At 35.7% G+C, this 18,787-nt stretch overlaps 1 protein-coding gene and 1 long non-coding RNA gene across 2 annotated transcripts in view; both read left to right on the top strand.

Annotated features, from left to right (window-relative positions):
• LOC140981384 (uncharacterized) overlaps nucleotides 1-10,899 on the top strand; it is an 87,177-nt gene extending 76,278 nt beyond the window's left edge. Inside the window, exon 2 of the long non-coding RNA XR_012176074.1 lies at nucleotides 9,980-10,899. This is a non-coding gene — a long non-coding RNA (uncharacterized lncRNA). The remainder of the gene's footprint in view (nucleotides 1-9,979) is intronic.
• Nucleotides 4,805-5,722, top strand: LOC140990559 (uncharacterized). The gene has a single exon (XM_073460335.1). The coding sequence runs from the start codon at nucleotides 4,882-4,884 to the stop codon at nucleotides 5,548-5,550; it is 669 nt and encodes a 222-aa protein (XP_073316436.1). The 5' UTR covers nucleotides 4,805-4,881; the 3' UTR covers nucleotides 5,551-5,722.
• Nucleotides 10,900-18,787: the final 7,888 nt, after the last annotated feature.

Below are 18,787 nucleotides of genomic sequence, written 5' to 3'. Positions count from 1 at the left end.
TAACTCGACTCGGGTGCAAAATGACCATTTTGCCCCTGGAAACTCTAGTTGACCATTTTTTCCCTGGACTTCAGAATTTCGACCCGAAGCCAACTAAACTTATTGAAACACCTTAAAACATACTTTTGACCATGTCTTAGATGTAAACTCGAGCACATTTTGCCCTTGGAAACTCTAGTTTACCATTTTACCCCTGGACCTCAGAATTTCGACCCGAAGCCAACCAAACTTATCGAAACACCTTAAAACATACTTTCAACCATGTCTTAGATGTAAAATCGAGCCCATATAGTAACTTTTATAATTCGTTTTAAAACTTGGACCAAGGTCCCGGTTTTAACACGAATTAACCCGAAACTTAACTAAATCTTTCCAAACTTAAACCATGAATTAACCACACGTGACAAGCCATTAATTCATACATTTCAGACCACCTAAAGCCCTCGAAAACCCTCGACCAGCAGTTGGAATTTTCTGCACGTAAGAACTTTCGAACCCTAGTGCACCTAGCTCCCACAACTCGACCCTAGGCCCGAAACCAACGTGATCAGACAAAAACCAAATATCCTAAGACCAAGACCAAGCCATGAACTCCCTCTTGGACCAACCAAACCCATGCATACAGCCTCAACATGTCGGATCACTCGGTTCATCCAAGAAGTAACCTAACTTGCCACAAAATTTGACCTAGCTTGTCATCAAGCTTCGATCCACGCCTAGCCTTACTACCAAATAACTGTGGACCATCCCAAGCCTTGACACGGACCACACATGATTTGAAACAAAGCCTAGAACGAGCCATGCACGGCTGCCCTGCCGTTTTCACCAGATCTAGCCGATATGTACACCACACGACCCAACTGATAGGCCCCCCTCACCTAGACTTGATCTGATCTAATCTCAGACCTAGGCACCCTCAATCTTGACGTGACACCGCCCCTAGAAGTCAATATATAACATCCCCTCATACAAAAGCAAAGAAAAATGAGTTTCATGTCAAAGAATATGCATATTTTGTGTCAAAATCGTATGAATTCAAACCAAAATGATAAATCTGATATTTTTCATGCATAAACGTACAAATAAACATATATTGATGTGAATGATGAGAAAAACTAGGTACAGGCCGTGCCTTGCATATTTGCACTTGAAAACCTTCTATACGCTCAAAAACCTTGATACAGTTGTATAGAACGGGCACCGGAGGGACGGAAAAGAGTTCCTTTGAAAATTTTTGAGAAAATCCAAGGAGAATGGCTGTTGAACTTTCGAAAATGCTACTAGAAACATAAGAGAGGGGCGGCCAAATTGTTGGAGTGGAGAGATTAGGGTTTGAAGGTAGGTTAGAGATAATATAATTAATATAATGAGACCATTATATATTAAAGTAGTCCAATTAAGCCCAATAACACTCTCGTAAAATTTTTCTTTTAGGTACGTTTTTTAAAATACCCGAACCCTCAAAAAGTCCTCCGTTTTGCTAAAAATTGAATATCAGTTTAATATACGGCTCGAGGCGTAAAAATACCTTAAAAGGCCCATTTTTGAAAATCCCTCACATTTACATCATATATTAAATAATTAAAAATAAACATTTAATAAAACATTTTTCCTTAACTGTCACCGGTCTTCATTCCTCGTTCAAGCGTTAAATACTGTTAAAAGCCGTATATCATACAATCTTAATGAACTAAGAATTAAACATACATATTCATGTTAAAATCATGCATTTAATGGATTAAAAATAAATTAATTAATATACATAAGAAATTTGATAACTTGCATGCATGTGGTTCACGTGGACTTTTAAATTTTTGGGACGTTACAACACCCACAGAAGAGCCTCACCCTCCGGCCCTAGAAATTGTTAGTGCTGAGGAAATCCATGTTCTATTGAAACGATAGCTTCAGGTGAACCCGATAATGAAATTGATGTTGAAAATCTGGCCGATTTTTTGTAGTAACCAGGTGTTTCCCCTAACACCTCAAGTTCGTTGATAAAAAAGCCAAGCAAGATACAATCCTGATATACTCCTTCAAAATAATTTCGCCACAAAGGCGAATCATCTGCTATACCGATATTGGCTGACTCAGAATACTAGCCTGGTGATAATTCAGAGGACATTGATAATGAATTTGTGTCTAGGGAAAGAGTGTTCTTGTCCCTGCAAGCAGCTCCACCGACGAAGATGAAGAAAATCCCTCATCCACGGAAGAAAAAGAGGTTCCCATAGAACCGAGTTTTTTTGACGAGGAGGATGTTTCCCTCGCTCTGTTTTTGGTCTATCTGAAAAAGGAAAAGGACTCTACCCCTATGTCCACTGTTGATGAGTCTGACGATGAACCTGACATTGAGATGGAACAAGAGTTAGCTGATAACAAGCCTGATTACTTTTATAGTTCGTCTTCTCCCTCTATTGAAGAAGGATTTGAAGGTAATGGGGATGACGATACTACAAGCGAAGATATTGAGATGGATGCTGAGAACACTCCAGACATGGAAGCGAAGAAGTTGAGATGGACGCTGAGAACACTATGGACAAACGCTGACTTTAAAAACTATGATTTGGACAAAGCCTTCAGTACAAAGTTCTATACCAAAAGGCTCTTGATCAATGGTCAATATATGAAAATCATGAGTTTATTGAAGAAAAAATGTGGACATTGATGCCTTTATAAGACACAATCTGGTGGAGTTTCTCAAACTTCTAAGGATATTTTCTATTGTGGCTATGGTGCTTCCATTTTATCGAAAGAAGTTCTTGAGTTTAATACAAACCTCTCATCAGGAGTAGGTGTTGAGAGGTCCGACAAGTCTGGAGGGTGTTTGTTTGCAACTAGGTGTACGGATTTAATCATGCAGTCATCAAGTCCTACTACAATACTCCTGATATATATGATGGACCTCAAACAGATATTCACGAGGTTACTTTGGTGTTGACGAGGGGTTTGATCACGTAGTTTCCAGGTCATCCATGCCGCCTTTCTACAGCAAACCCAACTTCTCTTTATTCCGTGCTTCATAAGATTTTATCCGCAATTGAACTCCTTCATCCAATTCCACAGTGGTGACATAACCACATGCCCTGAATTTATTTTAGAACTTGTACTCTCAATTTAGGCAAATTAGTTTTTAAGACTGTGCTATAGTTTTCTAAGGAGTTTTCAAAGCATCCAAACTCCCCTCACCTAATTAACTGATTTATGGAATTCTTGAATCTCAAGGATTCATCAGAGACATTGACGAGCAGTTGTCAGATGTCAGTGAACTCTTAAGAATTGTCCTCGCTTTGCTCAAGGGAAATAGGAATATAAACCTACCTTGGTCTGAGTCCAGTGTCGTGTCTGATGTTTCCAACACACCCCAAGCTTCTCATAACAATGCCTCCTCCACTTATTATGTCTTGATCTCGACAACCATCATCCAAGCTCAAATTGATCATGCTTTGGCCAAAATATTCAAACAAAGGCTATTCTGGTTTCTATAAATATTTTGTTTCTGATTATAGACTGATGCTGGAAGTGACTGTCCATTTTGGACAAAAAGGGGAAGAAGATCAAACTGTTAATGAACTAAATTTTGACGCCGGACAATCATGAATAGAAAATTGTGATGCAATTGAAGAAGAAGCTAAAGAGGAAATTGATAATGCTGATAGCGTTCAGTGATTTTATTTTTTCATTTTGTCTGCTCTGAGTTTGTTAGTTTTAAATTCATTATGTGTTAAGTGGTTTTTAATGCTATCCTCTGATTTAGTATTATGTTATGAATTTTTTGCCTTGTGTTTTTACTTTTTATTGTCAACACGGCTAACAAAAATTGAGCTAACATTATCAAATTCAGGGGGAGCTAAATAGAGTTGCATCACCTTGAATAAACTTGTTTGTGTTATGTCCAGAGAGGAAAAAAAAAGGAGATTGAAAGGAAAAATATTTATTGTGTTCTAAGATATAATTTATTCAATAAATTATATTTTCCTAAGAGTTTTGTCTTTCTAAATATTTTACTAAGAGTTTTGTCTTTCTAGATTTTTATAGATATTAACTTTAGATTTATTTTGATATACTTCAAAGTGTTTATTTCCTTATAAACTCTATCTTACTATAATTTGTAGGTATCTAATCTAAGAAACAATTAGAGGAAAAATCATGTCTATAAATAAAAGGATCATATGTTGTCCACAAGAGCGAAGAGATAGAGAGAAATACTCACAGAGAGAAAATTAAGTCGTAGAGCGCCGCCGATTGAAGAATACATTTATTTATAATTGTGTTGTCATGATTGTTGGAGACATATGAAGATAACACTTGTGAAGATGTTGATTGAAGATTTTGTTTTATTGTTCGAGTTTTTGACACATAGTTTTTGCATCATTTAGTTATTCTATTGTTGTTTTATAATGTAATTTGATTACTTTAACTTGTTAAGAAAATTAGTTTTTCATAGAATTACTAGTATTGATTTTGTAAACTGAATTTACACTTTCTAGTAATTATTTTGTCATGAGTCATAGCACAAATATTTATACTTGTGCATAATTATCTCTGAGTTATTTTTAATTAAGCTATTTTTTTGTGGTTTAGCATTTCACTGGGTGTTACGGCATCTGAGACAACATTGATATCTGATATACACAATATTTTTGCGATTTATATAAAACAATATTCCTTACAAAACTGATTAATATCACAAAAAATAAAAGATTGTAATTTTTCCTTAGTTGCGTAAAGGTTCACCTTATTAATTATGGACCCACGCCCTTCTAATATTTTGTTACAACTATATATAGAAGTGAACCTTCCGTACGCTCTTTGAAACCTCACCTCTCCTAACACACCCTTTGAAATCCTCTTAACTATCTGTCCACACAAACCAAAGTAATGGAGCCTAAAAAAGAGAAGAGTTTGAGCAAATTCTTGACCTCTAAACCGCTGAAGAAGATGATGACTCAGTTATTACTCTCACTTTCAATATTTTCTTTCATATTCTCTTACTACTCCTTGTGCTCATCTTCCCTGTTTCACCCTCGAAAGTTTCCCTGTCCTTCTGCAAACCTTTTCAATCCCCACTCCCATGTAGTGAACAAGAACTTCATATTTCTCATCTGTAACGCCCTCTTGGTTTTCCTATCAAAAACCTCCGGCTTGGTTCGTTCATCTTCAGGTTTCGATCCTAACGACATGTTGCAGAAAAGGATTGGGGATGGATTGCTGCACTCATATAACAACTTTCTGCAGAGGCCAAAAGAAGACGAAAGGATTCTGAATGAAGAAAGAAAAGATATTTCCATGGAGAGTGATGAAGAGTTACGTGGGATTTGTGATTATCATTTTGAAGCACATGCAGAAATCCATGATCAAAAGGAAACTGAAAATCTCTTACTTCTTGATGATATCATTGAAGAAGAAGAATTTATGGATCAACAAGAAGTTGTGGAAGAACAGGAGTTGAGCACCGAAGAGTTGAACAAGAAATTTGAAGAATTCATAAGGAAGACGAAGGAGGAGATTATGATTAACGAAGCTCGACAACTTGTTATTGTCAAGTAATTTTATTGAGTAAATATTTAGATAATGGCCTTATTTTTTAGATTTCATGAGTACTATTTCTCCTTCAATAAAGCAATGGATAGGTTTGTTTAATTTGTCTGTCTTTTTTTTCTCTCTTTCATGTGCAATGTATTGACATAGCTGAATAGCTAGTTTCGTAAAATCCTTGTTCCTGCACAGATATTCTTAATCTATATATTTATATGTATATGTTGTATGTATATAAAGATAATATTCTAATGAAACTTTTTTATATCTCATATGCAACGGTTAATCTTGTTACCAAATCTAATTACAACACTGCGATATTATATGCCATCCAGAAAGCCTTTATTATATTTATGATGATGGGAATCTTTGTCGATTCAAATATATTATCTTTTGACATTTCGCAAGATCATCAGAGAGTATCAACTTGATAGACTTTTTGCTCCAGAATTTATAATTTTAAACACATAAAATAAATATATCGTTATAACTTATAATTAAATATACACACTTGTTACGAAGGAGAAAATATATATTGTTGCTATATATATATAAGTAAACAAATGAATACAGGAATGGTTTATAATGAGCTATCAAGAGTTCCTTTTTGTTAATTGAGAAGTGCGTAAAATTTATGCAACGAATTTTAGTTGGGAATATTATACCTGTGATTGTGAATATGATCGAACCATTCATCGCGAAAATATAGCTTTTGTTCCAGGAATCTTTATATCCATACGCCGAGAATATTTGCTTCTCCTCGATCCACTCTTTTTTGTAGACTCGTGAAAATTATTATCCGTATATATCCTTTTGAAAATTTGAAGATCCTTTCGACTTAAATTAGAACCAAATATTTTGACATTATTTTGGTACAAAGTATAAGACTTTGTATCCTTGTTGTTGTTGGTTATGGGTAAACACTTGTTTTATTCAGCTTTTGACTCGAGTTTGAAAATAATCAAAGTAAAAATAATTATGTTAATATTATAGTAGATGTCCAACAAGACAACTTGTGGCTTGAGCTTTATTGACTCTTATATAAAAACAATATTTATTTTAATAATATTTTACGATTTTATTCAATATTTATATATTTTTTATTTGCGTACTCATGAAAGCTGCATAGATAAAGTCTTTAAATATACTATAGTATCATGAGGTCTATCTCGCAACGAAGATAATGAAATTCATTAGACGTGTATTGTATATTCTAAATTCGTTTCTAGTCGATTCAGCCATCTTAAACTAATATAAAGGTCGCTTGAGCTCGAGACTAGTACCTATAAAGTTAACGCCACATTTCATTGGTATGAACTTGGAGATGTCTAATCATACAGATAGGTGATCATATGATGATTGCATTGAACAATACTCCCTCGAACATAGTAACAAGTAATATGTATACATCCACATGCAACAGTGAAAATACTTTTAATAAAAATAGCTCTTCATTAATATGCATAAACTTAAACATTTTCTTTCATCATAAACCTTTCCTTTCATCATATACATATACATATATATGTTTTCCCATTAGATGAATTCAGATCATTAATTGTGACTTTCATATCAGCTGTTTGTCGATTGATTAATCTTACGTATCAACATGGTACCAGGCGACGGAGACATCAGCGACACTCTCCCCGTCAACTGAGCATTGGTCTTGTCATTGTGTCATTTCGTATTCGTATCCGTGTTTGTATTAGTCACTATAAAATCACCTCTTTCAAAATATTTTATTATATCAATCACTTATAAAAATTTATGCGTATAACATTTTCTTGAAACCAAGCATGCAACTTATTCTTTGACATTTTACAATTTTCATCAGAAAATTTCATTACCTTTCAAAATAAACATTTTAACATTCATTACAGCATTCAGGACACTCCTAGGACTCCTCAAATTTTTCAGGTGTAAAATGATTATTTTGCCCATGAAACCCTAACTTGACCATTTTACCCTTGAACCTTAAAACGATGACCCGAATCCATCAAAAATTACCATATATAACACCTTAAAATATACCCTTGAACATTTCCTAGACGTAAAATTAAGCCCTTCGATTAATTTCATAATTTGTTTTAAAACTTAAACCGAAGTTTCCTAGACGTAAAATTAAGCCCTTCGATTAATTTCATAATTTGTTTTAAAACTTAAACCGATCGAAGTCCCGATTTTAACCCGAATCATCCCAAAATTTAACCAAACTTTCACCATAGCTTACACTACAAGAAAAATGCCCAACGACAACGGTTTTTTAAAGCTGTTGTTAAAAGTTGTGTTGTTAAAAGAGGCGCTCAAAGACAACGGTTCAAAAAAACCGTGTCTTTGCCCGAAAAGACAACAGTTTTATAACGTTTAAAAACCGTTGTCTTTGTCCGAAAAGACAACAGTTTTCAACCATTGTCTTTGAACGCACCCTTTAAAAACACGATTTTTAACAACGTTTTGAAAAGACCTATGACATCGGTGAAAAACCATTGTTTTTTTTCAGAAAAATAAAAAACAAATATAATAATAAAATTTATTTTATATTTTTCAGTATTATACATCATTGAAAATTCGAAATAAAATTTAATATACAATTTTTATAAATTATTATAAATCACTACATGTTCAAAATTCGCTAATTAGCGACGGTCAATGATATAATTTCCGTCGCAAATTTTTTAAGTAAAATAAAAAAAATTACTTTTATAATTTAAAAAATCTACCAAAAAAACTTACAATCTGACTAACTTTACAATATTCATGATCTTAACTTGTAACGTCCCAAAAATCGAAAAGTCCACGTGAACCACATGCATGTAAATTATCAAATTTCTTTGGTATTTTATTAAATTCATCTAAAGCATAAAATGCATGTTTATTTTATTAAATTGTGTTTAATTATTTTTATGCATTTTATGCATTATTATTGCATGATAGGATTTAATTCATGAAATTTTAAAAGTTCATGCATTAAAGATTTTTAAATTTCATTTCACGCTCGAACGAGGAACGGAGATCGGAGAATTTTCAAGAAAAATTATTTTATAACATGATTAAATTTTATTAATTTATTTAAGGTGTTTTTAAGTGTATTTTTCAAAAATAAGATTTTATTGGGTATTTTTACCCGTATGATTTTATTTTATCTGTAAGTAAATTTTATAGAATCGGAAGACTTTTTAAGGGTTCGACTAATATTTTCAAAATCTTTCCAACACGAAATATTTTTCGGGAGTGCGTTTGGATTTAATGGGCCCACTTTTGAACTTTATTTTTTTTACTCTTAAATAAAAATAGGAGCCATTAGCTAAATTATTATCTACCTAATTAACTCATAATTATTCCCTTAACCCCCACTAAACCTACTTACGTTTCCAGCCGCCCACCTTCATCCAATCAGTCGCCTCCTTCGTGAATTTCAGCAGCAAGAATTCGGTGCTTCCTTTTTCCTTCAAGCTCGAGTGTTTCCTCTTCGCCTCGTGTCCCTTCGAACATTTGCACACAAATTATCTCATCAGGCACGCATTGTACTTTCGTTTCTGCATCTCTCACGCTGTATACATGCTTTATTATGTTTGTTAGTGTGCAAAACTGTCGATCCAATTTTATACATGAGAATTTGTTCGGTCTTCTTGCATATTCTTGCATTTCCATGCTCGTAACTCACGTTTTCATTTTTTTGATGTGCAAGGGACTGTGGGTTCGAGTGTTAAGAAACTGAAAACGTTGACAAGGTGGGGTCTTGGGGTCCGATCTGGTTGGGTTGCTGTAGGTGGGAGAATCGAAGGGAGTTTTCGGTGGTGTGTCTTGCGCGAGTGAGGGACCGAGGTAGGGGTGGTGTCGGTGGTGCATGGACTAAACTGGGGCTCGGACCAGACCCTGTTGGGTCTGAGTCACGGCTCAGGGTGGCCCAATCACCGCTGGAGCCATCGGATGTTGAGGCTGTGCGCTTGGAGTGGAGGAGCTCGGCGTGGTGCATTTAGGTTTCTAGCGATCGGGCTGATGTTATAGGTTGCATGGGGCTAGGGTCGCGAGTCCAGTGCATCCAGAGGGGTCCTAGGATGGTCAGGTAGAGGTGGGTTAACAGCTGGTTCCATTGGTTTTGGGCTATAGACGCAACAACGGCAAGGGTGCTAGTAAGGGTTCGAACGAAATTTTCGGGATAATTTCCAGCAGCCTTCAAGGGGTGGCCGAGGAGTTTAGGAGTCTGGTCCTGAGATTTTTAGAGCCTTTTAGACGTTTACTAAGTGTGGTAAAAAGTTGAGAAAGTTTTGGTTAAGTTTCGGTTTGATTCGGGTTAAAACCGGGACCCCGGTTCAAGTTTTAAAACGAATCGGTTAAGTTGTGAATTTGGCTCGAGTTTATGTCTAGGAATGCTTTTAAAAATGTTTTGGGACATTTTAAAGAGTTTGGTAAGCTTCGGGTCAATTTTAGAGGTCCAGAGTTGAAACGATAATTTTTGGGTTTCTAGAGGCAAAATGGTCATTTTGCACCCGAGGTGAGATTTTGGTCTTGAAAGCGCCCAAAGCACATTTTATCATGTTTTAAATTTTTATGCATCATGTTTATGTTTTTATGAAATTATGATAAATACGGTGCATGCTTGGTTTTAAAGAAAATTTACGTATATGCATGATTTTGATAAGTGATGAAAATAATGATATTTTTGAAAGATGGGATTTGGTTGTGACTAACGATGTATATGTATACGATGACATGAGATATGATGAGCTGAGGCCCGGGCTCATTGGCGGGTAATGCTGTCGCTGATGTCCCCTGCCGCCAGGTACCACGGTTTTATAGATGGATCCATCGCTAGAGCTGATACGATAGAGCTGATACGAAAGCCACAACTAATGAACTGAATTCAATTAAAAGAAAATGTTTAAGTATATGATGACACGATGAGCTGTTTTGACACGTATATGATGATATGAGATGACATGATTTGATATGACATGATTTTATACGACACATTTATGTTCATGTTTTAAAGTTCATGAAAGGTATGTTGGCATTAAGCTTTTAAAATTCATGAAAGGTATGTTGGCATTGAGCTTTTTGAGTTCATGAAAGATATGTTGAGTTTGATATTTTTCACTGTTGTGTGCCTGTATATGTACTTGTTATTCCTGGTGAAGGTGTGCTGAGTGTGTAGACTCATGAGGCGTGTGTGATGCAGGTGAGCTTCATGATGAGGCGACTGGAGGTGCCGAACTCTGAGTAGGCAGTCCTGGTGCAGTGACATGACCCGATGACCACATGTTTTCCGCATTATGATTTATGAAATTGAGAGGAGATGAACATTTTCTTACGATGATGATTTTATGATTTTATTCGTTTATGTTTACGTATGATTTTGAATGAGTTTGATTATTTTAGACCGCGTTATTTTTATGTTAAAATAAATATGATTATTATAAATGTTATTTTGAAAATGTGAAATTTATAATAAAAAAAAATATCTCCGCATTTTAAAACAAGTAGACGTTTCTAACTAACACTTAGAAATTTACCAAAAATTAAAACGAAAAAACTTACCTTAAATCGAAAGAAAAATCATCTAAGAGAGAAAAATTTATTGTAGATGTGAAGAGGTGTGGAGGAAAATGGACCGAAAATGTCGATATTTATAGACAATTTGCGACAGTTTTACGCGACGGTTTTTGGTAAAATCGTCGCTATGAGCGACGGTTGTAAATTTAACCGTCACTATTAGCGACGATTGTTTCTTAAACCATCGCTATTTTAAAAATTGCGACGGTTTTAACAAAACTGTTACTTAAAATAGTGACGGTTTGAGCAAAACTGTCGCTACATATAGCAATAGTTTAAGAAAACCGTTGTGGTTTGTCCAAAAAACACGCTAATAGACCGTTGTCTTTGACCCCAAAAAAACGCTAAAAGACAACGGTTTTTTAAAAATCATTGTCGTGGACACATTAAAGACAACGATTTTTAAGAAACTGTTGTATATTAGCGGGTTTTTTTAGGCTACGACAACGGTTTCAACAGAAACCGTTGTTAAAAGAAAAAAGACAAGGGTTTAAATAAAAAACCGTTGTCTTTGATTTTTTGTTGAAGGCATATTTTCTTGTAGTGAAAATTACATATGTGTTATCAATTATATCAGGCACCTGCCAATACCAGAAAGTGATAGTTGAAAGTGAAACGACTCATCATATACTCAAAACTAGAGACAAAAAGAATTATAGAACACTATAATATGTAATAAAACCTTTAATTAATGCTATAAGACATTAATCGCTTGTATTGGTGTTGCAAGTTCGAAACAATTATATGAAGTGTTGAGATTTCCTAGAAAAAGAAAAAAACTTGCCATCATAAATTTCATCTTTATGATTTACGTCAATGGATCCAGAAGCCATTACTCGAACATGATTAGAACCAGCAAAGAGCCTCATGAGATCAAAGAATTGGCAGCATTTCTCCACCATTAAGGTATCACCAGTATAAGGTCCAAAATTAAGACAACGTAACTCAACGACATGCGAATCTAAGAAATATGAAAAATAAGTAATTAAATGATTTAATTTCTTAATTGAGTATGTGACATGCATGATTATATGTTAAATAGGATTTAATTGTCATGATGAACAAAACGTTACTTTTAAGGATTATTCAAGTTGCGATCGAATAACGGAGACCGAGTGCTGAAAAACATAAAATATTTTTATTAAATAATTATTTAAAATTATTTAAAATATGGGTAATGCTTTTTATTAATTTTGAAAATAAGGAGTTTTGAGGTGATTTTATACGCCGGGACGTAAATTTTATCGGTGTTAGTTTTTCAAAAAAAAATACGAACGTTTTGGCAACCAGGCTAATAAATTCACAAATTTATTTAAACAAAACTATTATAATATTTTAATTAATTCCTAATCAAGCACTAGTGGGCCTAATTGGAGGATTTAATGGGCTTAAGCTTAATTAAAGAACTAATTAGTATATAATATGTAAACCCATCCCAAACCCTTCACACAAAACTCACGCCACTTTCTGAAATTTTCCTCCCAAACTCCTCAAAGTGCACGACAACTCACACACAATTGGAGGAAAATTCGAACAAGCTCAAGGAAAAAGTCGAGCCAAGGTCTTGCCCCGTTCTTCGCAATCGTCAACATTTATTCGTGCGTAAAATACGCAAAGGCATGCCATATTTCTTTCCTTCAAACATCGATCACACCAAATTATTTATTTGAGCATGTTTTGAATGAAAACAAGTTACAAATCTTTTTAATTTCGCACATGCATCCTAGGTGGTTTTTAAAACATGTTTTTTGATCTAAAAATCATGAAATTCATACACCTAAGGGGCTGGCATGTTAGGAGTATAATTATGGATGTTTACACGAAGCTTTAGGTTCATAAAACTCAACCAAAACGTTGCACAAACAGGTATAAAACAAGTCGGGTCCGAAATCGAAATGTCTTGATCATAGGGGCTCGGTTTTGTTGGGTTTTGTGGCTTTGCTTGGTCTTCGCTTGGGGCCAGGGCTAGCTAGGGACGTGGTTGAGTCAAGGGAAGAGTCCTAGAAACGCTAGGATTCGAAAACCAAGGGCTGGGAGGAGTCCTTGCCGACAAGGACTCCACACGAGAACAAGCTGTGGAAGTTGCACAGGTTGGCAGCAGTTGCAGGGAGGAAGGGGCTCGGCCTATGGGCTCTGGGCTAGGCTAGGTCAAGGGGTTAAGGTCCTAGGAGAGTGCCTGAGGGGATGGTTCAAGGGTTGGCTCTATGGTTGGGTGGCTAGCAACAGAAAACAAGAGTCCTAGCAAGAGTGAAGTTCTCGGCCATGACAGGTGCTGCTAGTGTAGCCTCAGTTTCAGGGGTTGGGGTCGAGGCTTATGGGTTCTAAGGGTGCAAGAGGGTTCCTAGAGGGGCCGATCATGAGTGGGTAAAGGGTGGCTCGATGTGGCTTGAGCAAATTATAGAAAACGTGAGGGAGACACTTGGGAGGCAGCATGTGCGCAGGTCATGCTTCTGAACTCAGGTGGCTTCGCCGCTGGGTTCTGGGGTTTTGGCTGGTCTGGGTATGGTCTGGATGTGGTCCAAGGAAGGTTAGGGACAGGTGGGCTTGGTGGTGGCTCGGCTCGGAGAGTCCTAGTTGGGTTAGGAGTCCTAGACATATAAGGAAGCACACTCACACATACATGCTTTAACATGGGTCGAGTTCCAGCAAGTTTTTGGTCGGGCCAGATCTGGTTATTTGGGCTGGTCTTGGTCACTAGGGTCCCTAGGTGGGTTGGCTTGGGTTTGGCTTGAGGTGGCTTGGGCGTGGCTTGAGTAAATTTGGAGATGGCTCGTGTGGTTTGATAATATGTCAATTTCGAGATTTTTAGAACTAAAATTGAATCCATGAGTCCACGGTGTGGATCATGACTTGGAAGGGTAGAATAAATAATAAAAATGCTATGTTTAAAGTGTGGGATCAAAATAACGAGTTTTGGATTTATCCGGGATTTTATCGCCGCACGAAACGTTAATTAACGAATTAATTGAAACGTCTAGTTTTAAGCTTTATAAAATTATGAAAAATTATATTTAAGCTCAAATAAATATTAAAAGTGCAAGTTTTTAATTTGGGAATTTTATATTAAGGTTTGGGTTAATTCGGGATTAAAACGCAGTAATACGTCTTATTTATAGATTAAATTAAAAGACCTTGATTTAAGCTAAATAAAAATATGAAAAAAATTCATGTAGGCTTAAATAATTATTTGGGAAATGCTAGAGTCAATGGAATTAAGAAAATTCAAAAACGTGAAATTTTACGTCCAGGGGTAAAACGATCATTTTACACATAAAAATTAGTAAACGTCATGGCAGTGTCCTGAATGCTGTTTTATATGCTATATTATTATTTTCAATGATTATGGATGTTTATGAATTTTTATATGTTAATATGTCAATTTTAAATGTTTATGAAATTTTTACGTTTATGGATTTTTATGTTAAAATGTTAATTATTAAACGTTTATGATTTAAATGTTTATTTTAAACGTTTATGATGTTAAAATGATTATTTTAAAATGTTTATGGCTTTTTATGATTTTTATATGTTAAAACGTTTATTTTAAATGTTTATGGATTTTTATGATTTAACATTGGCATTTAAAAGATATGTTGCATGCTTGGTTTAAAAGAAAAACGATATTATATCTATGTTTTTATTAAGTAATAGAAATACGAAATGTTGAAGGACGTGAAGGAATTGTGACTAAATATGTTGGAGATATCGTGAGGGTTATGGTCCCAGTAGGAACCCGACGATCGTATTTCCATTAATACGAATACGATTGGAGGGTTATGGTCCTAGAGGGAGCCCGTTTACACGTAGCAATGGGGACCAAGTTATTATTCAGTACAACATTTCATCCTTAAACCGATGGTCATTCTGAGAGAGTTATACAGATTCTAGATGATCTACTGCGAGCATGTGTTATCGATTTCCAAGACAGTTGGGAACCGAAATTACCTCTAGTGGAGTTCACCTACAATAATAGCTATCAATCATCAATTGGGATGGTTCCTTTTGAGGCACTTTATGGAAGAAAATGTAGATCCCCTATTCTTTGGGACGAGGTTGGTGAAAGAAGAGATATTGGTCCGGATGTGATTGAAGAAACTGCTGAGCTTGTAGTCAAAATTCGTGGGAAAATGAAGACTGCACAAAGCCGACGAAAGAGTTATCCGGACAAAAGACGTAGGGACTTAGAGTTTGCAGTGGGCGACCATGTATTTGTGAAAATAGCACCTATGATATGCGCTTTGGCAAGAAAGGCAAACTTAGTCCAAGATTTATAGGTCCGTTCGAGATTTTGGAGAGGATTGGGACACTTGCTTATAGAGTGGCATTGCCACCAACACTTTCGGGAGTTCATAATGTGTTCCATATTTCGATGCTGCGGAAGTACATGTCGAACCCCTCACATGTACAAAATTATGAACCTCTTCAATTACCTCCAAATATGACATATGAAGAAAGACCTGTCCAGATCTTAGCAAAGAAAGAAAGAAGATTGCGAAACAAAGTCATTCCAATGGTCAAGGTCAAGTGGCTGAATCACTCGGAAGAGGAAGCTACTTGGGAAACCGAAAGGGACTTGAAGGGTCGCTATCCAGAATTATTCGGTAAATTCTAATTTCGATGACGAAATTTTATTTAAGGGAGGAGGAATTGTAAGACCCAAAATTAAGACGACGTAATCCAACTGCATGCAAATCTAGGGAATAACTGAAAATGAATAATTAACTGATTCTAATTGCTAATTGATTATGTGACATACATGCTTATATGTTAATTATGATTTTTATTATCATCATGCTTAAAATCGTATATTTTAAGGAATATTCAAGTTGCGATCGAGGAACGAAGACCGAGGGCTGAAAGACGTAAAAAAATTTTTTATTAAATAATTAATTTTAATTGTTTAAAATAAGGTTGATGGTTTTTCATATTTTTGAAAATAAGAGGTTTTGAGGTGATTTTATATGCCGGGACGTAAATTTTATCGATGTGGGTTTTTCAATAAAAATACGAACTTTTTGGCAACCCAACTAATAAATTCACAAATTTATTCAAACAAAACTATGATAATATTTTAATAAACTCCTAATCAAGCACTAATGGGCCTAAATTGAAGGCTTCATGGGCTTAAGTCTAATTAGAGGATTAATTAAGTATTTAAAATACTAAAACCCTTTCCCCCACCCACATAACTCACGGCCACACACTTTCAAACCATACCAAACTCCTCCCAATACACATGACAGCACACACATCATATTTGAAAGAATAATTTTTGGTTTTTGCAAGGGAAGCATCAAAGCCATCGTCTCCTCGCCCCCGTTCTTCGACGTCAACGTTTATTCGTGCGTTTAAAACTCAAAGACACTCCATACATCTCCTTTTCTCATCTATCACATCGTAGTATTATTTTCAATTACGTTTGCATGAAAAGCATGTGTTCATATTAATATTTTCGGATTTATGGCATGCACAAGGGGTAAACTCATGTTTCTATGATTTAAATTCATGTTTTATTATGTAAAGAGGCTGCCATGATCTTAGAGATGAACAAGTGATGTTTTTTTACATGAGTGAAGGTCCTAACACACACACCCTAACCACCAAAGTCGAAGGAAAACAAGAAGAAAATTACAAGCTATTCAAACCGATGACAGTTTCTGTCATGGGGTTTGGGGCGATCGAGTTGCATATTACAAGGGGTTGGAGGGTCACGGCTTGGTGCCAGGGCTCGGTCAGGGGATGGTTTAGTCCGAGAAAGGGTCCTAACCACGTTAGGGTTCGAGTCTAGAGGGCTGGGAGGAGTCCTAACCCACTAGGACTCCTACCCGAGAATTCGCGCCCCATGCGTGCAGGTGTGCAGCAGCTCGCCTGGAGTCAGGGGCTGGTTTAAGGGGCTTAGCATGCACTAGGTCGAGAGTTAAGGGTCCTAGGTGAGCGCAAGGTACGCAGGTTTGTGGCTAGAGTCGTCGGCTAGGTTCCTGAATTCACCAATTAAGAGTCCAAGCACTTTAGGCCTCTCGGCCGTTGCATAGGTTGGTAAGGGGGCTCACGTTTTTGGGTTTTGGGGTGGTTTCTAAGTGATCTAAGGGTTTAGTAGGGTACTCTAGTGTGTTGGTCAGGTTTTGGATCAACATGGTTTGGGGTTGACTCGAGAAAATCGAAAGATGGCTCGGGGTCGAAGTTTATGTGTCATAATAGGGTTTCTAAACTAAAATAAATTAAAAAACGGCTCACGGGGGTCAAGTCGGGGTTCATAAAGGCTAAAATAATATAAAAAGACTAAATGTAGAATTTATGAATTTTATGTTAAAGTTTGTGATTTTTCGGGATTAAAACACCATCAAAACAATTAATTAAAGATAAATGAAAAGGTCTAATATTTAAGCTAAATAAAATTATGAAAAAATTAATTTAAGCTTAAATAATTATTTGGGACATGTTAGAGTCAAGAAATCAAGAAAAAAGTCAAAAACATAAAATGTCAAGTCCATGGGTAAAACAGTCTTTTTGCACCTAAAAATTTGTAAAGGTCATGGCAGTGCAATAAATGCTATTTTTATCATATTATGACTATTTTTGAATGTTTATGAGATGTGCATGATTAAATTATGATTTTTTTTTACGTCCATGGATTTTTATGATTTAAGGTTGACATTTAAAAGACATGTTGTATGCTTGGTTTCAAAAATAAAAATTATATGTGATGCATGATTTTTATAAAGTGATAGAAATGTAAAACGTTGAAGGAAGTGAAGTAATTGTGACTATAATGATGTTAAGTGGAGATATCGTGAGGGTTATGGACCCAGTGAGAGCCCGACGATCGTATGTCCCATGACACCATTGAGGATTTGAGGTCATGAGGTTTGGGGTAAGAATGAGAATATGGTGAGAGGAGAAGGCCTCAAAGGGAGCGCATTTATGGGAAAAGGCTCCAGAGGAAGCCCCGACGATCGTATTTCCCATGACACCAGTGAGGATTTGAGGTCTTGAGGTTTGAGGAAAGTCACAATTAACGATCTGAATTCAACAAAGGAAAAGGAGAAAGGAAAAGGAAAAATTTGTATGATCATGAAAAATGTTTTATGTTATGTCACGTTGAGGAAAAAGAGAAAGATAAAGTCTATGTTTGCATGTCATGAAATGTTATTTTTACGTAAAAGTATTTTCACTGTTGCATATGGTTTTATACGTATTATTTGTTATAAAGATTATGGTGTGTTGAGTCTTTAGACTCACAAGGTGTGATGGATGCAGGTGAGGTTGAGGGAGGGCTTGACGGATGATTTGACTGGACTGAAGGAGCACACAACTCGAGGACCAGCGCTTCTACTTTTTCCGCATTTACGATTAATGATTTATGCTAGGGATTTTAAGACTATTTATTTATGCTTTTGAGAGATTTTTGAGATGTTTAGTATGGGCTATACTTTTCAAACTTATTGTTTTTTAGGTTTGGTAAAACAGTTGACGATTTCATTTTATGACTATTGCACTTGATTTTTTAAAATGCTAGATGGCTGGTGTTTACTTTAAAGGATGAAATATTTTAGAAAAATATTTTCATGTGGTAAATGTACGTGGCCGAAAATTGGGTGTTTTTTTAAAAAAAGTTCTAGTACTTTTTAAGCAATAAAAAGGGCAGACGTTTAGAATACCAATATGTTTACGATGAATATGAATATGTTTATGTTGT

This window comes from Primulina huaijiensis, chromosome 1 (genome assembly GCF_012295235.1).
Source record: "Primulina huaijiensis isolate GDHJ02 chromosome 1, ASM1229523v2, whole genome shotgun sequence".
Lineage (NCBI taxonomy): Eukaryota > Viridiplantae > Streptophyta > Magnoliopsida > Lamiales > Gesneriaceae > Primulina > Primulina huaijiensis.
This window is presented reverse-complemented; position numbering and strand designations above follow the sequence as displayed.